Source organism: Triplophysa rosa, linkage group LG25, assembly GCF_024868665.1.
Source record: "Triplophysa rosa linkage group LG25, Trosa_1v2, whole genome shotgun sequence".
Taxonomy (NCBI): Eukaryota; Metazoa; Chordata; class Actinopteri; order Cypriniformes; family Nemacheilidae; genus Triplophysa; species Triplophysa rosa.
Window position 1 is genome coordinate 15,397,073 of NC_079914.1, and position 15,362 is coordinate 15,412,434.

General features: G+C 36.4%; 2 protein-coding genes across 3 annotated transcripts; both read left to right on the plus strand.

Moving 5' to 3' along the window:
* The first annotated feature begins 606 nt into the window (after positions 1-606).
* LOC130548814 (natural killer cell receptor 2B4-like) lies at positions 607-7,394 on the plus strand. 2 transcript variants are annotated; one of them, XM_057325846.1, is made up of 4 exons: positions 607-666; positions 4,738-5,073; positions 5,197-5,484; positions 5,558-7,394. In XM_057325846.1, exons 1-4 carry the CDS (start codon positions 618-620, stop codon positions 5,662-5,664), a joined length of 780 nt encoding a protein of 259 aa, XP_057181829.1. In that variant the 5' UTR covers positions 607-617; the 3' UTR covers positions 5,665-7,394. The 2 variants fall into 2 exon arrangements, with proteins under 2 accessions (XP_057181829.1, XP_057181828.1); XM_057325845.1 differs by lacking the exon at positions 607-666 and adding an exon at positions 2,617-2,754.
* A 454-nt stretch (positions 7,395-7,848) lies between these two features.
* On the plus strand, positions 7,849-14,404 carry LOC130548657 (uncharacterized). Its single transcript, XM_057325573.1, has 5 exons — positions 7,849-7,954; positions 10,223-10,525; positions 11,046-11,384; positions 11,510-11,827; positions 12,035-14,404. The coding sequence occupies exons 1-5, from the start codon at positions 7,909-7,911 to the stop codon at positions 12,088-12,090; spliced, it is 1,062 nt and encodes a 353-aa protein (XP_057181556.1). The 5' UTR covers positions 7,849-7,908; the 3' UTR covers positions 12,091-14,404.
* Positions 14,405-15,362: the final 958 nt, after the last annotated feature.

Below are 15,362 nucleotides of genomic sequence, written 5' to 3' on the forward strand. Positions count from 1 at the left end.
TGTTTATAAACACACAAAAATACCCACCAAATAGCATAGAGAGATAACAAATATTAAAAACAGTGTCTTTTTTAACCCAAATGACATTTTCTCCAGACCCGTAGGATTATGCAAACATGACACTATTCATACTAATGCTGCTGACTTCCGCTAGATTTAACCACCATCATCCTTTCACCCACACATGTCTTTCAAAACTGCCCTCAAAGACACATCATATGATCATCCTGCTCAGAGTTTATTTACATAGCACATTTTCCATGGTAATACAATGTGCTTCACATAAATAAACCTGTTGTGCAAAACATGTCAAAAGAAAATGTATCTTTAAATAAGAATAAGAATAACATCTACACAATATAACAAAACACTTACGACCATTAGACCTGACATAAACTGTACCCTACGTATTGATTTCGGGTTGCTGGAGCTTGCAGAGATTCACAATGCTCTGTACACAGCCCCTGCCACAGAGAATGTCTGCGTTCAAAGGCGTGACTTCACTAAAGCGGTCATTGTACTTACCTCCCATTCAGAGGAAAAAACACACATTGTATAGAATCTTTGATAATTCGCACTCGCAGTGCTCTGTACGCATCACAGCATCTTGTGTGACAATGTTTCTCACGTCTGTTTTTCTCTCTTCGTGCTTCTGTTTTCTTTTAGGTAAGTAACAAGCGTTTAAACTTGGTAGCAAAATAAATGTTAGCAGTTAATCCGGAATAAGAATTATTTAATATAATTAAAAAACTTATTTTGTAATTCAGTCAACATTCAGAGTGGCTAAAGTTGAACGGACTAATAAACCCAAATCCAGCCAATATGTGATAATACAGCATTACGGAAGCGAAAGAAAAGTGGTTCCCAACAATTTAATATAACCATTAGGCCTATTTTTAAGATTGTATAAACTTAACCTGAATATAGGTGTCATGGTTATGTGTGGGTCTGTTCCCAGATAGCACAATCCATCTGCTTTACGTCTATTTGACGTCTGCATTTACATCTGCAAGACATCTTAAATACATAGCTTGCTCATCTGCAATACGTCTCGGAGACGTCTGAACGTCTGTAATACGTCTGCTAAAGATCTGGAGATCTGCTGCGTAAAAACATCTGCTAAACATCTTAGAAAGAGCTGTTGTACATCCATTCTAAATCATAAACATCTTACAGACATCTTCTAGATGTCTATATGACGTCTGACAGCAGACATCTCCGAGACGTATTGCAGATGAGCAAACGATGTATTGTAGATGTCTTGCAGATGTAAATGCAGACGTCAAATAGACGTAAACCAGATGTATGTGTTATCAGGGTTATGTCTTTTATTTTGAAGTGTTAGTTGTAGTCTTTGTCCGTGGTCTTTGTAGTCTTTTGAGTAGCTCTGCCCTTATTGTTTTATTGTCATCAGGTGTGCCTTGTTAGTCTTTAATTCCTGTGTGTATATATACCACAGTGTTTCAGTGTCTGGGGTTACTTATTGAATGTATGTAATGTAATGTTTAGTCATTGGTTTCTGGTTCATGTCATTGATTATTGATCACGTTTACTTCATTAAATACTTTATCTGCACTGGGATCCTGCTCTCAGTTTCATGTTTTGGGACGACAACGTTACAATAGGATTTGTTTACTCTGATATAAATGCATAAGAGGATCACAAACTTTTAAAATAGATTTACTTTAAATTCCATGACTGATTTTTGATTCAATGCGACGTGCCTGCCTGAGTGACTTTGCGGGTTGTGGACAAGGTAACTGTGATTAGCTGTTATCTTTCAAATGGCTCTTTGTGTAAACCTGTATTTCTTGACATTTTGTGTTTAAGTTTATGGTTCATGTCCAATTATAGCTCACAGCCAGTGTTAAGGGCTTATAAACCATTGTTATTCACCTATCATTTCCCTCTGATTTTAGGGATCTTTTAGGGTTGAAAGCAGCTACAAGAAAACTCGAAGCAAGATAAACAAAAGTGGAACGCACACAAAACGCAATAAAAAAATCAGATAAACCATAAAAGTAATATGGAAATTGTCATGCATGGCAACACATTTCTTCTCAGTTTTCGTGTTTCGTCCATCTTCTCTGCTGCTAAAGAAACTCTTAAGTCTCTTAAAAGTCCTCCTCGCTACTCCTAAATGTTGGACCTTAAGAGCTCTTTTAAGGGTTAAGATGCTTTATGAATTACTCTTTATTAGAATCTTGTCTATAATTTTAAGGGGAAACTGAATTTTGCCACTGAAGCAACTCTTTGCGCAAAGATTTTTCATGAATACGGGCCCAGATCTCTAGCAGGTATATTACAGACGTACCTTTGCAATCAGGACGATATCTTTAAATAAAAAAAATACAGCAAACTTTAACATCTATACAATATAACAAATCATTTATGACCAACCATTAGACCTGACATAAACTGTATACACATTGTTTGCTAAACTCAAATTGCGCAAAAATATTTTCCAGGCTGCTCGACCTTTGCAGTTACTTAGAGATTCACAAAGCAGTGCAGACAGCCCCTGTTATGTCTGCGTTCAGAGATTCTTGATTTACTATTACTGTAAGGCGGGACTTCGCTTAAGCGTCCGTTGCACTTTCCCCCAGTCATATAGTAAACACTTTGTAGCGCCTTGTTAAATCGAAAGCCTTTGTTTAATCTCACCCGCTGTAGACTCTGTACGCATTGCAACAGCATCCTGTGTGATGTTTCTCACGTCTGCTCTTCTCTCTTTGTGCTTCTGTTTTCTGGTAGGTAAGTAACAAGCGTTTAAACTTAATGGGTAGCAGTCAGTCCAGAATAATAATTGAATTAGAAGTCGAGCACTTGAAATATCAAAAAGTGGGAAATCCCTTGTTTATATTTTTCTACCTGTTCTTGATAAGAAAAGAAAGCAGAGCCTACTACAGCTCAGGTAAAAGTCGGCTCCTCATTCTGTTTTATCGCGTACATTAGCTCTACAATCCCTTATGAAAATGTACCATGGTTTAACCCCCCCCCAAAAAAACATGGTTTTACAACAGTTGAAACAAATTACCATGGTTAATTTTCATAAAGGAAGAGTTTGCATGTGTGGACGGTAGAAGATAGAAGAGTTTGCATGTTATCGTCATTAAAAATCTGTCATTCTTTTTCGACCAGAATGTTCACTGTTAAACTCTTTAAAATGAGATTTAGAGATTCAACCTAGTCTTCCATGTTTAGGAACTGTAAACGTCTGGATCAATGTTTCATTTTAACAACTGCCCTCACGGAAATTACCCATGTTTTTTGGTGGTAAAACTGTAGTAACCATGTATTTTTGGTGCAAACTATTGGAAAAGTCATGGTTTTACTATAGTAACCATGTTTTAACTGTGGTGTTTAATTTGAAAACCATGATTATTTTTAGGTAACAGTTTTACTACAGTAACCATGTTTTTTTATTTCTACTGTAGTAAAACCATGGTTTTTGGGTTTTACCTTGGTTCATTTTCGTAAGGGTGCGCAGTCAGAAAAACAACAACACTTTTGCACCTACAGTGTATTGTAGGGGATTTACAGTAAAAGAAACCCAACCTAGCCCAAAGAAAAATAGTTAGTAGTTTTCCCAGCAGAAGTCAGCTTCATCATTCTCACAGAGTTCCACAGGCCGACCTGCCTTACATCCAAAATACAGCAGTATTCAAGCTAACAGAGTCAACAAACTACATCATTACTTGAGTAAATCAAGCTCACGTGATCGGTTATCAATAGATAATCACTTAAACAAGAACACTTCTGGAGTCATGAGACAGGACATATGGTCCTAGAGATAATCAAAGATGAGGCATATACTGCCGAACGAATTAAAAGGCCACTAGGTCTCCGGTCGTCATGTCCGTCTGGTGATTTTTCACTGGTTCTCACTTTGCTGAAGCGATACCATCACACACACAAAATACCTCAAGTTTGTCAAACTAAAGTTGTTTTCGAACATGATAAGAAGTCTCACAGTAACAGTAGTCATTAGAGACTTAAACCATGAATTATTCTCTTTGTATCATAATCAGAAAATGTTAGTCTCAATCATGCTTAAATCATCAATTTAAAACAAGATGATGCTGAATAATAATTGATTAATATTTGTCAAAACCACACAGAAGTATTTATATTTGAAGTAAGGTCAGTAGTACCTCAAAGGTACATTAAAGGTACCAAATGTGTTCATCTCTCTACCTGAATGATACATTTTAGGACCTTTCATCAGCGTGGCATGTCACATATTTGGAATTTTATTTGTTTTGCAAGCGTTTTGTTTAGGCGTTTTAAAGCTGGAAACTCAGACACTTGTGTCATATTGTGAACAGTTAACAGTAACAAAACCTCGTCTGTGTAAAAACCTCTGAGTGACGTAAAAAGGTTGTTTTACTTACAATCGTAAACATCCAACATGCGTCTTCTAGATGTCTATATGACATCTGCCAGGAAACGTCTCAGAGACGTATTGCAAACAATAAAAAATCACCTTGCAGATCTAAACGCAAACATCAAACAGACGTCTCTGAGATGTACCTGTGCTATCAGGGTGGGATATGGTTTTTGTTGTTGTTAAATAAAAGCTGCTTCTGGTGCATCAGCATATGACACTGGGGACTGATAATGTGTTAAATGACCAATTTACTAATGTGTTGTCATGTTTAAGGTCCCTTTGAAAGCGTAAGGAAGGCTTATGATGATTATGATGATGAAACGGCTTATGATGTTTGTGTTGTTCAGGTGTGTTTGGTGATGCAGATGAAGTGACGTCAGTGTCAGTGATGGAGGGACATTCTGTCACTCTACACAATAATGATACACAACTAAAGAGCGCTCATCTGATACGGTGGACTTTTGTTACTCGAGAGTCTCCCATAGTTAGAATCAACAAAGAAGCCAATAAAGTCTCAATATTTGTTGATGTTCTTGATGGGATGTTCAGAGACAGACTGCAGGTGGACGATCAGACTGGATCTCTCACCATCACAAACATCACAACTCAACACTCTGGACTTTATCAAATCACCATCAGCGGCAAACAACAGATCTCGTACACATTCAATATTACTGTCTATGGTGAGTAGAAATTACAACTGTCATAATAATTCTTTAATTATTTTATAAAACAATTAATTGAAGCAGACATCATGCTTAACATCAATAGTGTGTTATTGACTTTAATTTCTCAATTTTTTCCAGCTCGTCTGCCTGTTCCTGTCATCTCCAGAGACACTTCACAATGTTCATCTTCAGTGTCAACATGTGTTGTGTTGTGTTCAGTGATGAATGTGACACATGTGAGTCTCTCCTGGTACAAAGGAAAGAGTTTATTGTCCAGCATCAGTGTGTCTGATCTCAACATCAGACTCTCTCTACCTCTGGAGGTGGAATATCAGGAAACAAACACATACAGATGTGTCATCAACAATCCCATCACAAACCACACACAACATCTCAACATCACTCAAGTCTGTCAAAAGTGTTCAGGTAGAGTACGACAGTTTATTCACTGATCTGAGATCAGATCGCTTACAGTAATGACTCTTGTGTTTCGTGACAGGTCTCACCTTCATTCATAAAGTTGTGATGTGTTGCGCTGCTTTTGGATCTCTGAAGATAGCGACTGTACTTCTGATCATCTGCGTCTGCAGGAAACTGAGGAAATGAACGATAACACACGCAGTCCGTCTCAAAATGACTTTGTATACATATTGAAAAATGTTAACCGACAGCAAAATATCATCAGATTTATTGTATTTCTTGTCAAGACAACAAACAGTATTTCTAGTATTTTGTTTTTATCTGCGAATGCATGCGACACTCTTGCAGCTTCGTTTCAAGTGAAACCCGGTGACTTCATTGTGTCGGGGTGGAAAGAGGTGTGGTTTTGTTCTGCTGGTGGACATGACTGTGTGTTTGTCTATTGATGTTGTGTGTGTGTGTGTGTATGAGAGGTGTGCATGGTTTGTGCAAAAAGTGGCTTTTCTTTTCATGCCCATCTTATAGTTTCCACTCAAAATGATGTACTTTTTAAAGTAAAGATGTGATCGCGTAAACTTTTTCAAAGCGGTGCGGTTCTGTTCTGGTGAACAATACTGAATGCGAGGAAGGTTGGTCGGTAACTACAGTTTCAGAAATGTTACTGACTTCACTGAAGGTACGTCTGTAAAGATCAGTTGTGAGTTGAGGAATGTTTTAAGGGCTCTGCAGACCCCAAGTTAAGTGGTGTTGAGTCAATGGGGGGCATTGCTCCCTTAGTAGGTGCTCATAATTGGCCACTTCAAAGGGCCCTTCGGAATGAAGGATGTCGAAGGGTACAACTGATGGACACTTTGCGCCGCCAAGATTCTTTGCGTGGCGACGGCGCCTCCTTATGTGCGCGGGATGATGACGCAGAAGGGCACTTCAAGAAACAGTTGTTTGGTCCCTTACACTCTTTAAAGGGCATAGGGACGAGCCCTTCAAAATGGAATACGCCCTTTTCACATGACGTCACGCATCTTCCGTTCTGCCGCGAAGCAGTGTATCATTACTTCCGCTAGCACTCCAGTTCATAAGGTGGCGGTAATGCACCTATAAGCTGATTTGCCAACCGCCAGTAAAACTCAAGAAGAAGTTACTTCCGCTAGCGCCTCAGAATGGAGTTTACCAAGTGGCTTACACATCTGCCACAAATACGGCTAGATGATGTACAACGTCTTGCAGACAAATTTTCGCTAACGACAAGATCAAAGCTAGAAAAAGGATACAAATTCTTCGTTGAACAGTACCTGTTTGATTATGAAGGTAAGTGTTTTGTTTTCTTTTTGTGTTAGCGAAGGTGCTAGGATAAGTACTTGAATACGTGTTTTGTCCGTTTTTTTTCTCACTGTTGTTAAATTCCAGAGCGACGGCAAAACGGAAGTTCTTCTTATTCTTGTTTGTTGCAAGACGGATGTTATGATACACTGCTTTGCAAAAAGGCGGAAGTTAAGTGACGTCATTGTGAAAAGGGCGTATGCAGGAACTGTCTGCTAATTTAGTGCATGTCTTTAAATGAAAGCCTTGATCTTACACATTTCCTCTCATGCACCTTTTATTTAATTTATTTTTAAGCATTTTTCATGAAACATCTCTGGTATGTTTAAATGTTATTGTTGCATGAGATACTCAAGTGTGCCACCAATGGACATCAACGGACTGTCAGGGATGAGTTACAGTAACATGACAAGTGGGGTAAAGGATGATAATAGAGGTCTCACTTCCCATAGAGAGTCCCTCGTTCTCCAGTGTAGTCTGGTCTCCAAACGATATCCACTTTGTCCGCCCAGTTTACCCATATCATCTCCAGAGACTGGTTCTGCATTGACTCACCTGCTGTTGTGATCCCCTGTGCTGTCAATAAACTCACCTGTTTGACTCTATCCATCTGTGTCTTGAGTCTGCATATCTGTACTTCAGTAAAATAACAATTATGCTTTTCCCGGCTAAACAGAAGAAAAGAGTACTATTTACAACCTTACAAATCAGTTGGATATCATCATGTTAAAATTCATGACAACGCCACGGTTGCTGAATTTAGTAGTGGTGGTTTATATCAGTGACTAACATCACTTCTCAGAAAACTGAAGAAGCTTTACAGCAGCGCATAGAAAACATCTCGACCAGATGCATAACATCTACACAGCAGTCCGAAGCAGATGTATTATTATTATTATGGACTTTGTTCACCACTCTTGAGGTTTATTCTGTAGTGAATGCAGAAGTGACGTCAGATGACCAGTAGGGGGCGACATTGTATAAAGCGTGTAAATCTGTTGTGTTAGTCTTTGATTCATATGTTCTACTTTATACATCACTTTCCATTTGAACGTTTGTACCTGCAGCAGACGTTAAGCTCTGATCACTTTACTGACCATCTTTATTAACAACATGAAGACGATCTCTTTGCTCTTTATCATCTCTTCATTCATCAACTGTAAGTTCATTTAGCAACATTAATAACAACACTTCAGCGTTCACGGCTCTACAAACTTAAAGTGCGCATTACGTAATATCTATTTATGAGTTTGCATGAGTGGTTTTCATGGTTCATCTCCCAGATGAACTATATGTGCTATCAGTTATTTAACATAACGTCGGTTAATGACCGCGGTTAAGTTAGTTGGACATTCATTAGACATTCGGTTTCATACCAATTAAACTCTTTGCGCCTGTTATGTTTTGAGCCCAAACTAACTCAGATAAACATAAATATACGGCATTTGCGTTGCACGAGGCTTCATTTCTAGAAAAAGAATATATATCAATTAAGCATGCAAATTAATTAAACAATTTAACTATGACATTACGCTATAAAGCCAGTACTAAAATGTTCAGAAAAACATCCCTGTTACTGCACAAGGCTCCGTTTTTTGGAATTAGCATTTTATGTATTTTACAATGTTTAATGTATTCAATTATATAAATCCATTAAACGACAACAGCATTTGAGATAAATGTATCAAATCAACTGTAAAATATTCGGAATATTATTCCCTATAATGCATTTTCCCTATATTATAATATTATTCCCTATAATGCATTTTCCCTATATTATAATATTATTCCCTATAATGCATTTTCCCTATATTATAATATTATTCCCTATAATGCATTTTCCCTATATTATAATATTATTCCCTATAATGCATTTTCCCTATATTATAATATTATTCCCTATAATGCATTTTCCCTATATTATAATATTATTCCCTATAATGCATTTTCCCTATATTATAATATTATTCCCTATAATGCATTTTCCCTATATTATAATATTATTCCCTATAATGCATTTTCCCTATATTATAATATTATTCCCTATAATGCATTTTCCCTATATTATAATATTATTCCCTATAATGCATTTTCCCTATATTATAATATTATTCCCTATAATGCATTTTCCCTATATTATAATATTATTCCCTATAATGCATTTTCCCTATATTATAATATTATTCCCTATAATGCATTTTCCCTATATTATAATATTATTCCCTATAATGCATTTTCCCTATATTATAATATTATTCCCTATAATGCATTTTCCCTATATTATAATATTATTCCCTATAATGCATTTTCCCTATATTATAATATTATTCCCTATAATGCATTTTCCCTATATTATAATATTATTCCCTATAATGCATTTTCCCTATATTATAATATTATTCCATTATAAGGCTTGTTTTTCTGATTATGCCTGTATTGTTTTTACATACAGTACTGAATCCTTATTTTTGATAGTGTACCTACTTAAATTCATTATATTCGGACACTGTTCAGATAAACGTATGAACCAACTGTAAAATATTTCGAATATTATTCCTTATAATGCACAAGGTTTGTTTTTCTGATCAGGCCTATGCCTGTATTGTTTATGCCTGTATAGTTTATCTGAAACGGTGTCAGAGTTGAATGAATTTAAGTAAGTACAGTGTGTTAAACATAAAAAAAAAAAAAGGATTCAGTGCTGTATATCAAAATATCAGATTAATAGTCAGAAAAACAAGCCTTGGGCATTATAGGGAATAATGTTCTGAATATTTTACAGTTGATTTGATATGTTTATCTGAAACGGTGTCAGAGTTGAATGAATTTAAGTAGGTACTGTACAGTGTATTAAACATCAAAAATACCGATTCAGTACCGTGTATAAAACAATACAGGCATAATCAGAAAAACAAGCCTTGTGCATTATAGGGAATACTATTCTGAATATTTTACAGTTGATTTGATAACTTTATCTGAAATGTTGTTGTCGTTTAATGGATTTATATAATTGCATACATTAAACATTGTCAAATTGTTATAAAATACATAAAACGCTAATTCCAAAAAACGGAGCCTTGTGCAATAACAGGGATGTTTTTCTGAACATTTTAGTACTGGCTTTATAGCATAATGTCATGTAGTTAAATTGTTTAATTAATTTGCATGGTTAATTGATATACTGTATATTCTTTTTCTAGAAATGAAGCCTCGTGCAACGCAAATGCCGTAAATTTATGTGTATCTGAGTTAGTTTGGGCTCAAAACATAACAGGCGCAAAGAGTTTAATTGGTATGAAACCGAATGTCTAATGAATGTCAAACGTCAAACTTTACCGCGGTCACATACCGATCTCTTTTGAATGTTTGTACTGACAGTGTTGTATAAGTGAGTTTAATTTAAATCTTTTTCCTGTTTGTTCTGCAGGCGCTGTGACCGAGTCAGTGATGGTGAATATGGGATTTTCCCTCACTCTTCACACTAATATTATAATACAGAGTAATGATGTGATCGAGTGGAGGTTTGGATTTAAAAATAAACTCATAGCTAAACTGGACAGAGGTTCAATCTCATTGTTTAACGGCTCTGCTGGGACATTTAGTGACAGACTGAAGATAAACAATCACACTGGAGATCTCACCGTCATAGAGGTCACAGTTCAACTCATTGGACTTTATCATCTACAGATCCCTGGAGAGAAAAGTACAAGAAAGACATTCAATATTGGTTGTGAGTACTTATTAAATAACAATAATTGGCCAATTAATTATATATATTTTCAGCACTCTACATGGGAATTGGTGTGAAATAGCCTAAGAGACATTTTGAATGCGCATCCGAAAGCTCAATTCTTGCAAATGCATTTGCATACAACAGCACATCCGGGAAACAAGTTTGAACATGCTTCATAAGCAGTATGACCTACTGGAATTATGTACATAACTGGAGAGCATCTTGGCAACAACCAAACGACTATTTAAAAGAAAAACAACAAAATTTGTCTTTAACTGAAAACATCTCCGTGTCTAGTTTAAAATAATTTTTGTGTTGTCACTATTATTTTTAACACAAAACCAGCGCAAATTGACCCAATGTGTTAACATTCTGTATCTCAAACATGTGTTCACATCCTTTTTGAGAGAGTTGCTGATTTTTTTGGCTCCGATACACATGAAATCTTGTGAGGCTTAAAGACTTGTTAGACTTAGAAAATTACTTTAGTTTAGTTTATGCACTGTTTGTTCCGCAGGTCAAAGTGGTTTTGGAGGTGAAGTGACGTCATTGGCAGTGATGGAGGGACATTCTGTCAGACTGAGCATTGGTGCACCTGACAGAGAAAACTATGATGTGATTCGCTGGAAGTTTCAGGAATCTCCTCTACTTGAACTCAACAGAAAGACTAAAATCACATCAACACATGATGATGTTCATGACGAGAGATTCAGAGACAGACTGAAGCTGGATAATTGGTCTAGAGATATCACCATCTCAAACATCACGACTGATCTTTCTGGACTTTATGAAGTAAATATCGACAGCAATAGCGGAACACACACCATGCACCAGTCATACACAGTTACTGTCCAATGTGAGTACATCAAGTCCTTCAATATACTAGATTTGTGTTCAAACACGACGTAAAAGTGAATTTTTCATAATAGATCCATTTTAATCTCTTTGTTGAACAACGTTTCTCCTGTGTTGGGTGATCAGGTGAAGTGAAGTCAGTGTCAGTGATGGAGGGGGATTATGTCACTCTACAAGCCGATGATCAAATGCAGAATGATGATCTTATCGAGTGGTGGTTTGGACATCAAGAGACTCTTTTAGGCAGACTCGACAACGTGGGCCGTGCAGACCGATTATATGATGGCGTTTGGGATGTGAGATTTAGCGACAGACTTGGCCTGTCTGTTCGGGACGGATCATTCATATTCCGAAACATCACAACTGCTCACGCTGGACTTTACGAAGTAACGATCAGCAGCAAAAGACGATCCATTCAGAGGACGTTCATTGTGTCTGTCAGCGGTGAGTAACTCTTGTGTTTCAATATGATGATGTCATTCAGAATCAGATCACAGCGCTGTCAACATTTCTGCATGATACACTTTTACACTAATATAAAGTGTTAAACATACAATTTTGATTTCATAATTTACACCTGAATTTAGTCCTTGTTGTGTTTGTTCTAGATGAGCTTGACATACACTGATGTGTCTCTCTCTCTCGTTACAGCTCGTGATGTGTCTTCAGGTGTTCGAGCACAGCAGCAGGAATATCATCATCTATAAACACGCATTACGATGCGAGAAAGTGCAACAAATGCAACATGGTGGAATAAGTCCCATTTTCTAAATGAAATAAGTGGCTTCTCTTGTACTGAAGACAAAGCAAATGTAATATAAAAATGATCTGAAAATATATGTTGTTTTGATTTAATTGCTGTTTTGTACCCACAATTAACGTTACGAGAGAAGTAGATTATCACATGGACATGGACGCGTTACTCAGCCTGTTTATTTTCACTGGTTTTGACTTAAAAATGAAAATTCTGTAATCATTTGCCCTCTTGACATTTCAAACCTGTATGGATTTATTTCTTCTGCAGAACACAAAGGGGATATTTTTAAAACAGTTGATCCCCATCGACTTGCATTAGTTTTGCCTCCATGCAATAGAAGACAAAGGGGACCAATGGTTTTCTTTTACCACCATTTTTCCAAATATCTTCTTTTGTCTTCTGCAGAAGAAAGTCATACAGGTTTGAAATGACTATGAGGGTGAATAAATGATGACAGAATTTTCATTGTGGGGTGAAAGTCTGTGAACTCTGACTTTAAACTTTGCTTACTGCTCGTGTGCTTTGCCAGACAGACTGTTTGCTAAACTTCATCGACTGTTCCCGGATTTGAGTTTGAAATGGTAAAGTCAGCAAAACTTATTGATTTTACCGTGTAAAGCATTAAAGTAAACTGTGATATAGGTCAGGGGAGGATTCACACACAGTCCAAGTAAAAACATCACATTCCAGTCGTGTTTCAGATCAATCTGAGTGTTTTCAGACATTTGAAAGCTTTTCAGTGAACCGATGAAGAAAATGTTTCTCAAATTAGTTTTGCTCTGTTTGTGTTTGTGGCGTCTGGATGGTGAGAGTTTTTGTCACTTAGGTTACTTGTGTTTAGGTTAAGTTAGTCCGAGTTAACATTCAATGTTATTTTCTATATTATAGAAATAACCAAATCACCTGTTTTTATTTGTTTATACTGTTCATTTACTATGCTCTTTACTCAATGCAATGCTATGGTTATTAAGTCAAGTCAACTTTATTTATATAGCGCTTTTTACAATTTTCATTGTTACAAAGCAGCTGTACATGAAACCTATTGGCTACAAGCAAAAGATATAAAAAAAACTAGTGAGGCACAGAATTCGTTAACATTACTTACATGAGGTATAAAATACCAACGTAATATTAAATGATTAACAATAATTCATTTATTACCACAACTTGTTTGGAGCGGTTGTTCTTAGTAAATTAATATTCGTTTGTTAAAAATATACTTGAAACATGAAAATGTACATTTCACTGCAGCAAATGTTAATGAATTTTTTTAACATAAGACTGGCACCTTTTTCATACCTAAAAGCAAGAATTTTCCTTCCAGAAGTTCAAATAGGGTCGACGCCTTCAAGTTACAGCCTATAGCCTAAATAAATTCGCACGGATGCTTTTTTTGTTTGTTTTAAAACGCGCTGTGATTCCTTACCTTACTTGAAATAAATAGGCTTATCTTATTAATTGATGCAAATCCAAAGCTAAACAAGACAAACACTGACCGTGTACGACAAAGAAAACAATATTTATACACGGATATGACCAGCAGAATATCTTCCTCCCCAGCTGGCACTCGACCGACCTTCAACGTTGACATTTGGTTGAAATTATGTACGTTGATGGTTCATCGTTTATCTAAACAATTAATGCTAAAGGATTGTAAACACAGCTACAGCGCAACATAAATACTAACAGTCAAGAGTCAAGAGCCCAACTCAAGGAAACACTTAACACCATGAAGGTGCGTTTCAACTAAATTACTTTCAACAAAACAAAAAGGGTTAAGTACTTTGTATTTGAAATACATGCCCACCCCTGATAGTATTCGTATATGTTGATCCAATTGCAAACTGGAAAATAATGTATATATCTGTAGTTGATTTAAGGTTTAAAGTAAGACGTTAAAACAATAACGTGTCTTTAGCCAAGTCGTAACAGTTGATTATCTGTTTTTGTTCATGTGTAATTTGTTTAATGTTTATTAAATTACTTTTAAGAGGTTAACGCATTATTTTATGTTTGCTAATCCGGGGGACCGACACAGTCTCTATTTTATGATGTTTGGGAGAAGGGATGTTGTGCATTTTGTGTATTCTGCGACGTGAGACGTCAAGCAAACAGTTGGTTATGCCATTCTGTCTGCTATTAGACTCTTAGTGAAGCTTCACCAAGCCACCATCAAGTGGATGTAAAGGTTTAATCTGTGAAAAACAGTTCTTCTGTTTTTCAGGTGTATCTGGTGATGAAGATGGGGAAACAGAGAACGAGGGAAGTTCAGTCACTCTGAACTCTGGTCTTACTGAATTGAGCAAAGATGATGTGATTCAATGGGGCTTTGGACAAGAAAGCACTTTAATAGCTGAAATCAATAAACAGGCCGACAGAATCACATATTACGATGTTTTTGGTGGGAGATTCACAGACAGACTGAAGCTGGATGAACAAACCGGATCTCTGACCATCAAAAACATCACAAATGAACAGACCGGATATTATAAGAGAATAATCAAAGGTGTGAGTAAGAGATTACTCCTCATTGTCCACGGTGAGTCAAATATTTCTTTCATTTCACCTGTTTTATTCACTAAAATACTTTATTTTGTTAATCAGCATAATTAATCTAAACATCATGTTCACATTTCAAATAAGAATGTTGTTTCTGCTTTACAGCTGGTGACATATCAGTGAAGGAGGGAGCTTCAGTCACTCTGAACACTAATATTGCTGAATCTGGGGAGGATGACTTTACTGAGTGGCTTTTTATAGCTAAAAACAAAACAGATACGATTGCATATTCTGCATCTGGTTCCGGTATGTTTTATAAAAGAGCTTTTCAGGGAATATTCAGAGACAAACTAAAGCTGGACAAACAGACTGGATCTCTGACCATCACAAACGTCACACGTGAACAAACTGGAGCGTATGTATTCAAGACAACAAATGAGGGTGTGCACAGGTCTTTCAATCTTACAGTTTCCGGTGAGTTCGTTTTTCTAAATCGTTTAATCCTTGAATCTGGATTTAAGGATTTTATTGACATTAACATTTATTGACTGAGCTGATCTTAATCTTCCTTACCTTAAGTGATAGTTCACCCAAAGAAGAAAATTCTGTCAAGATTTACTGACCCTTAAGTTGTTCCAAACCTGTTTAAATGTATTTGTTCTGATGAACACAGAGAAAGATATTTGTAAGAATGTTAGCGATTTTCAGTTCTGGGACATCATG

Bases quoted from the DNA above. Each gene is read 5' to 3' on its own strand.
- LOC130548814 (XM_057325846.1), top strand. From the start codon at position 618: ATGTTTCTCACGTCTGTTTTTCTCTCTTCGTGCTTCTGTTTTCTTTTA. The intron at 5,074-5,196 runs GTGAGTAGAAAT...AATTTTTTCCAG, and splicing joins ATTCAATATTACTGTCTATG to CTCGTCTGCCTGTTCCTGTC. The intron at 5,485-5,557 runs GTAGAGTACGAC...GTTTCGTGACAG, and splicing joins AGTCTGTCAAAAGTGTTCAG to GTCTCACCTTCATTCATAAA.
- LOC130548657 (XM_057325573.1), top strand. From the start codon at position 7,909: ATGAAGACGATCTCTTTGCTCTTTATCATCTCTTCATTCATCAACT. The intron at 10,526-11,045 runs GTGAGTACTTAT...TTTGTTCCGCAG, and splicing joins AAAGACATTCAATATTGGTT to GTCAAAGTGGTTTTGGAGGT. The intron at 11,828-12,034 runs GTGAGTAACTCT...CTCTCGTTACAG, and splicing joins GTTCATTGTGTCTGTCAGCG to CTCGTGATGTGTCTTCAGGT.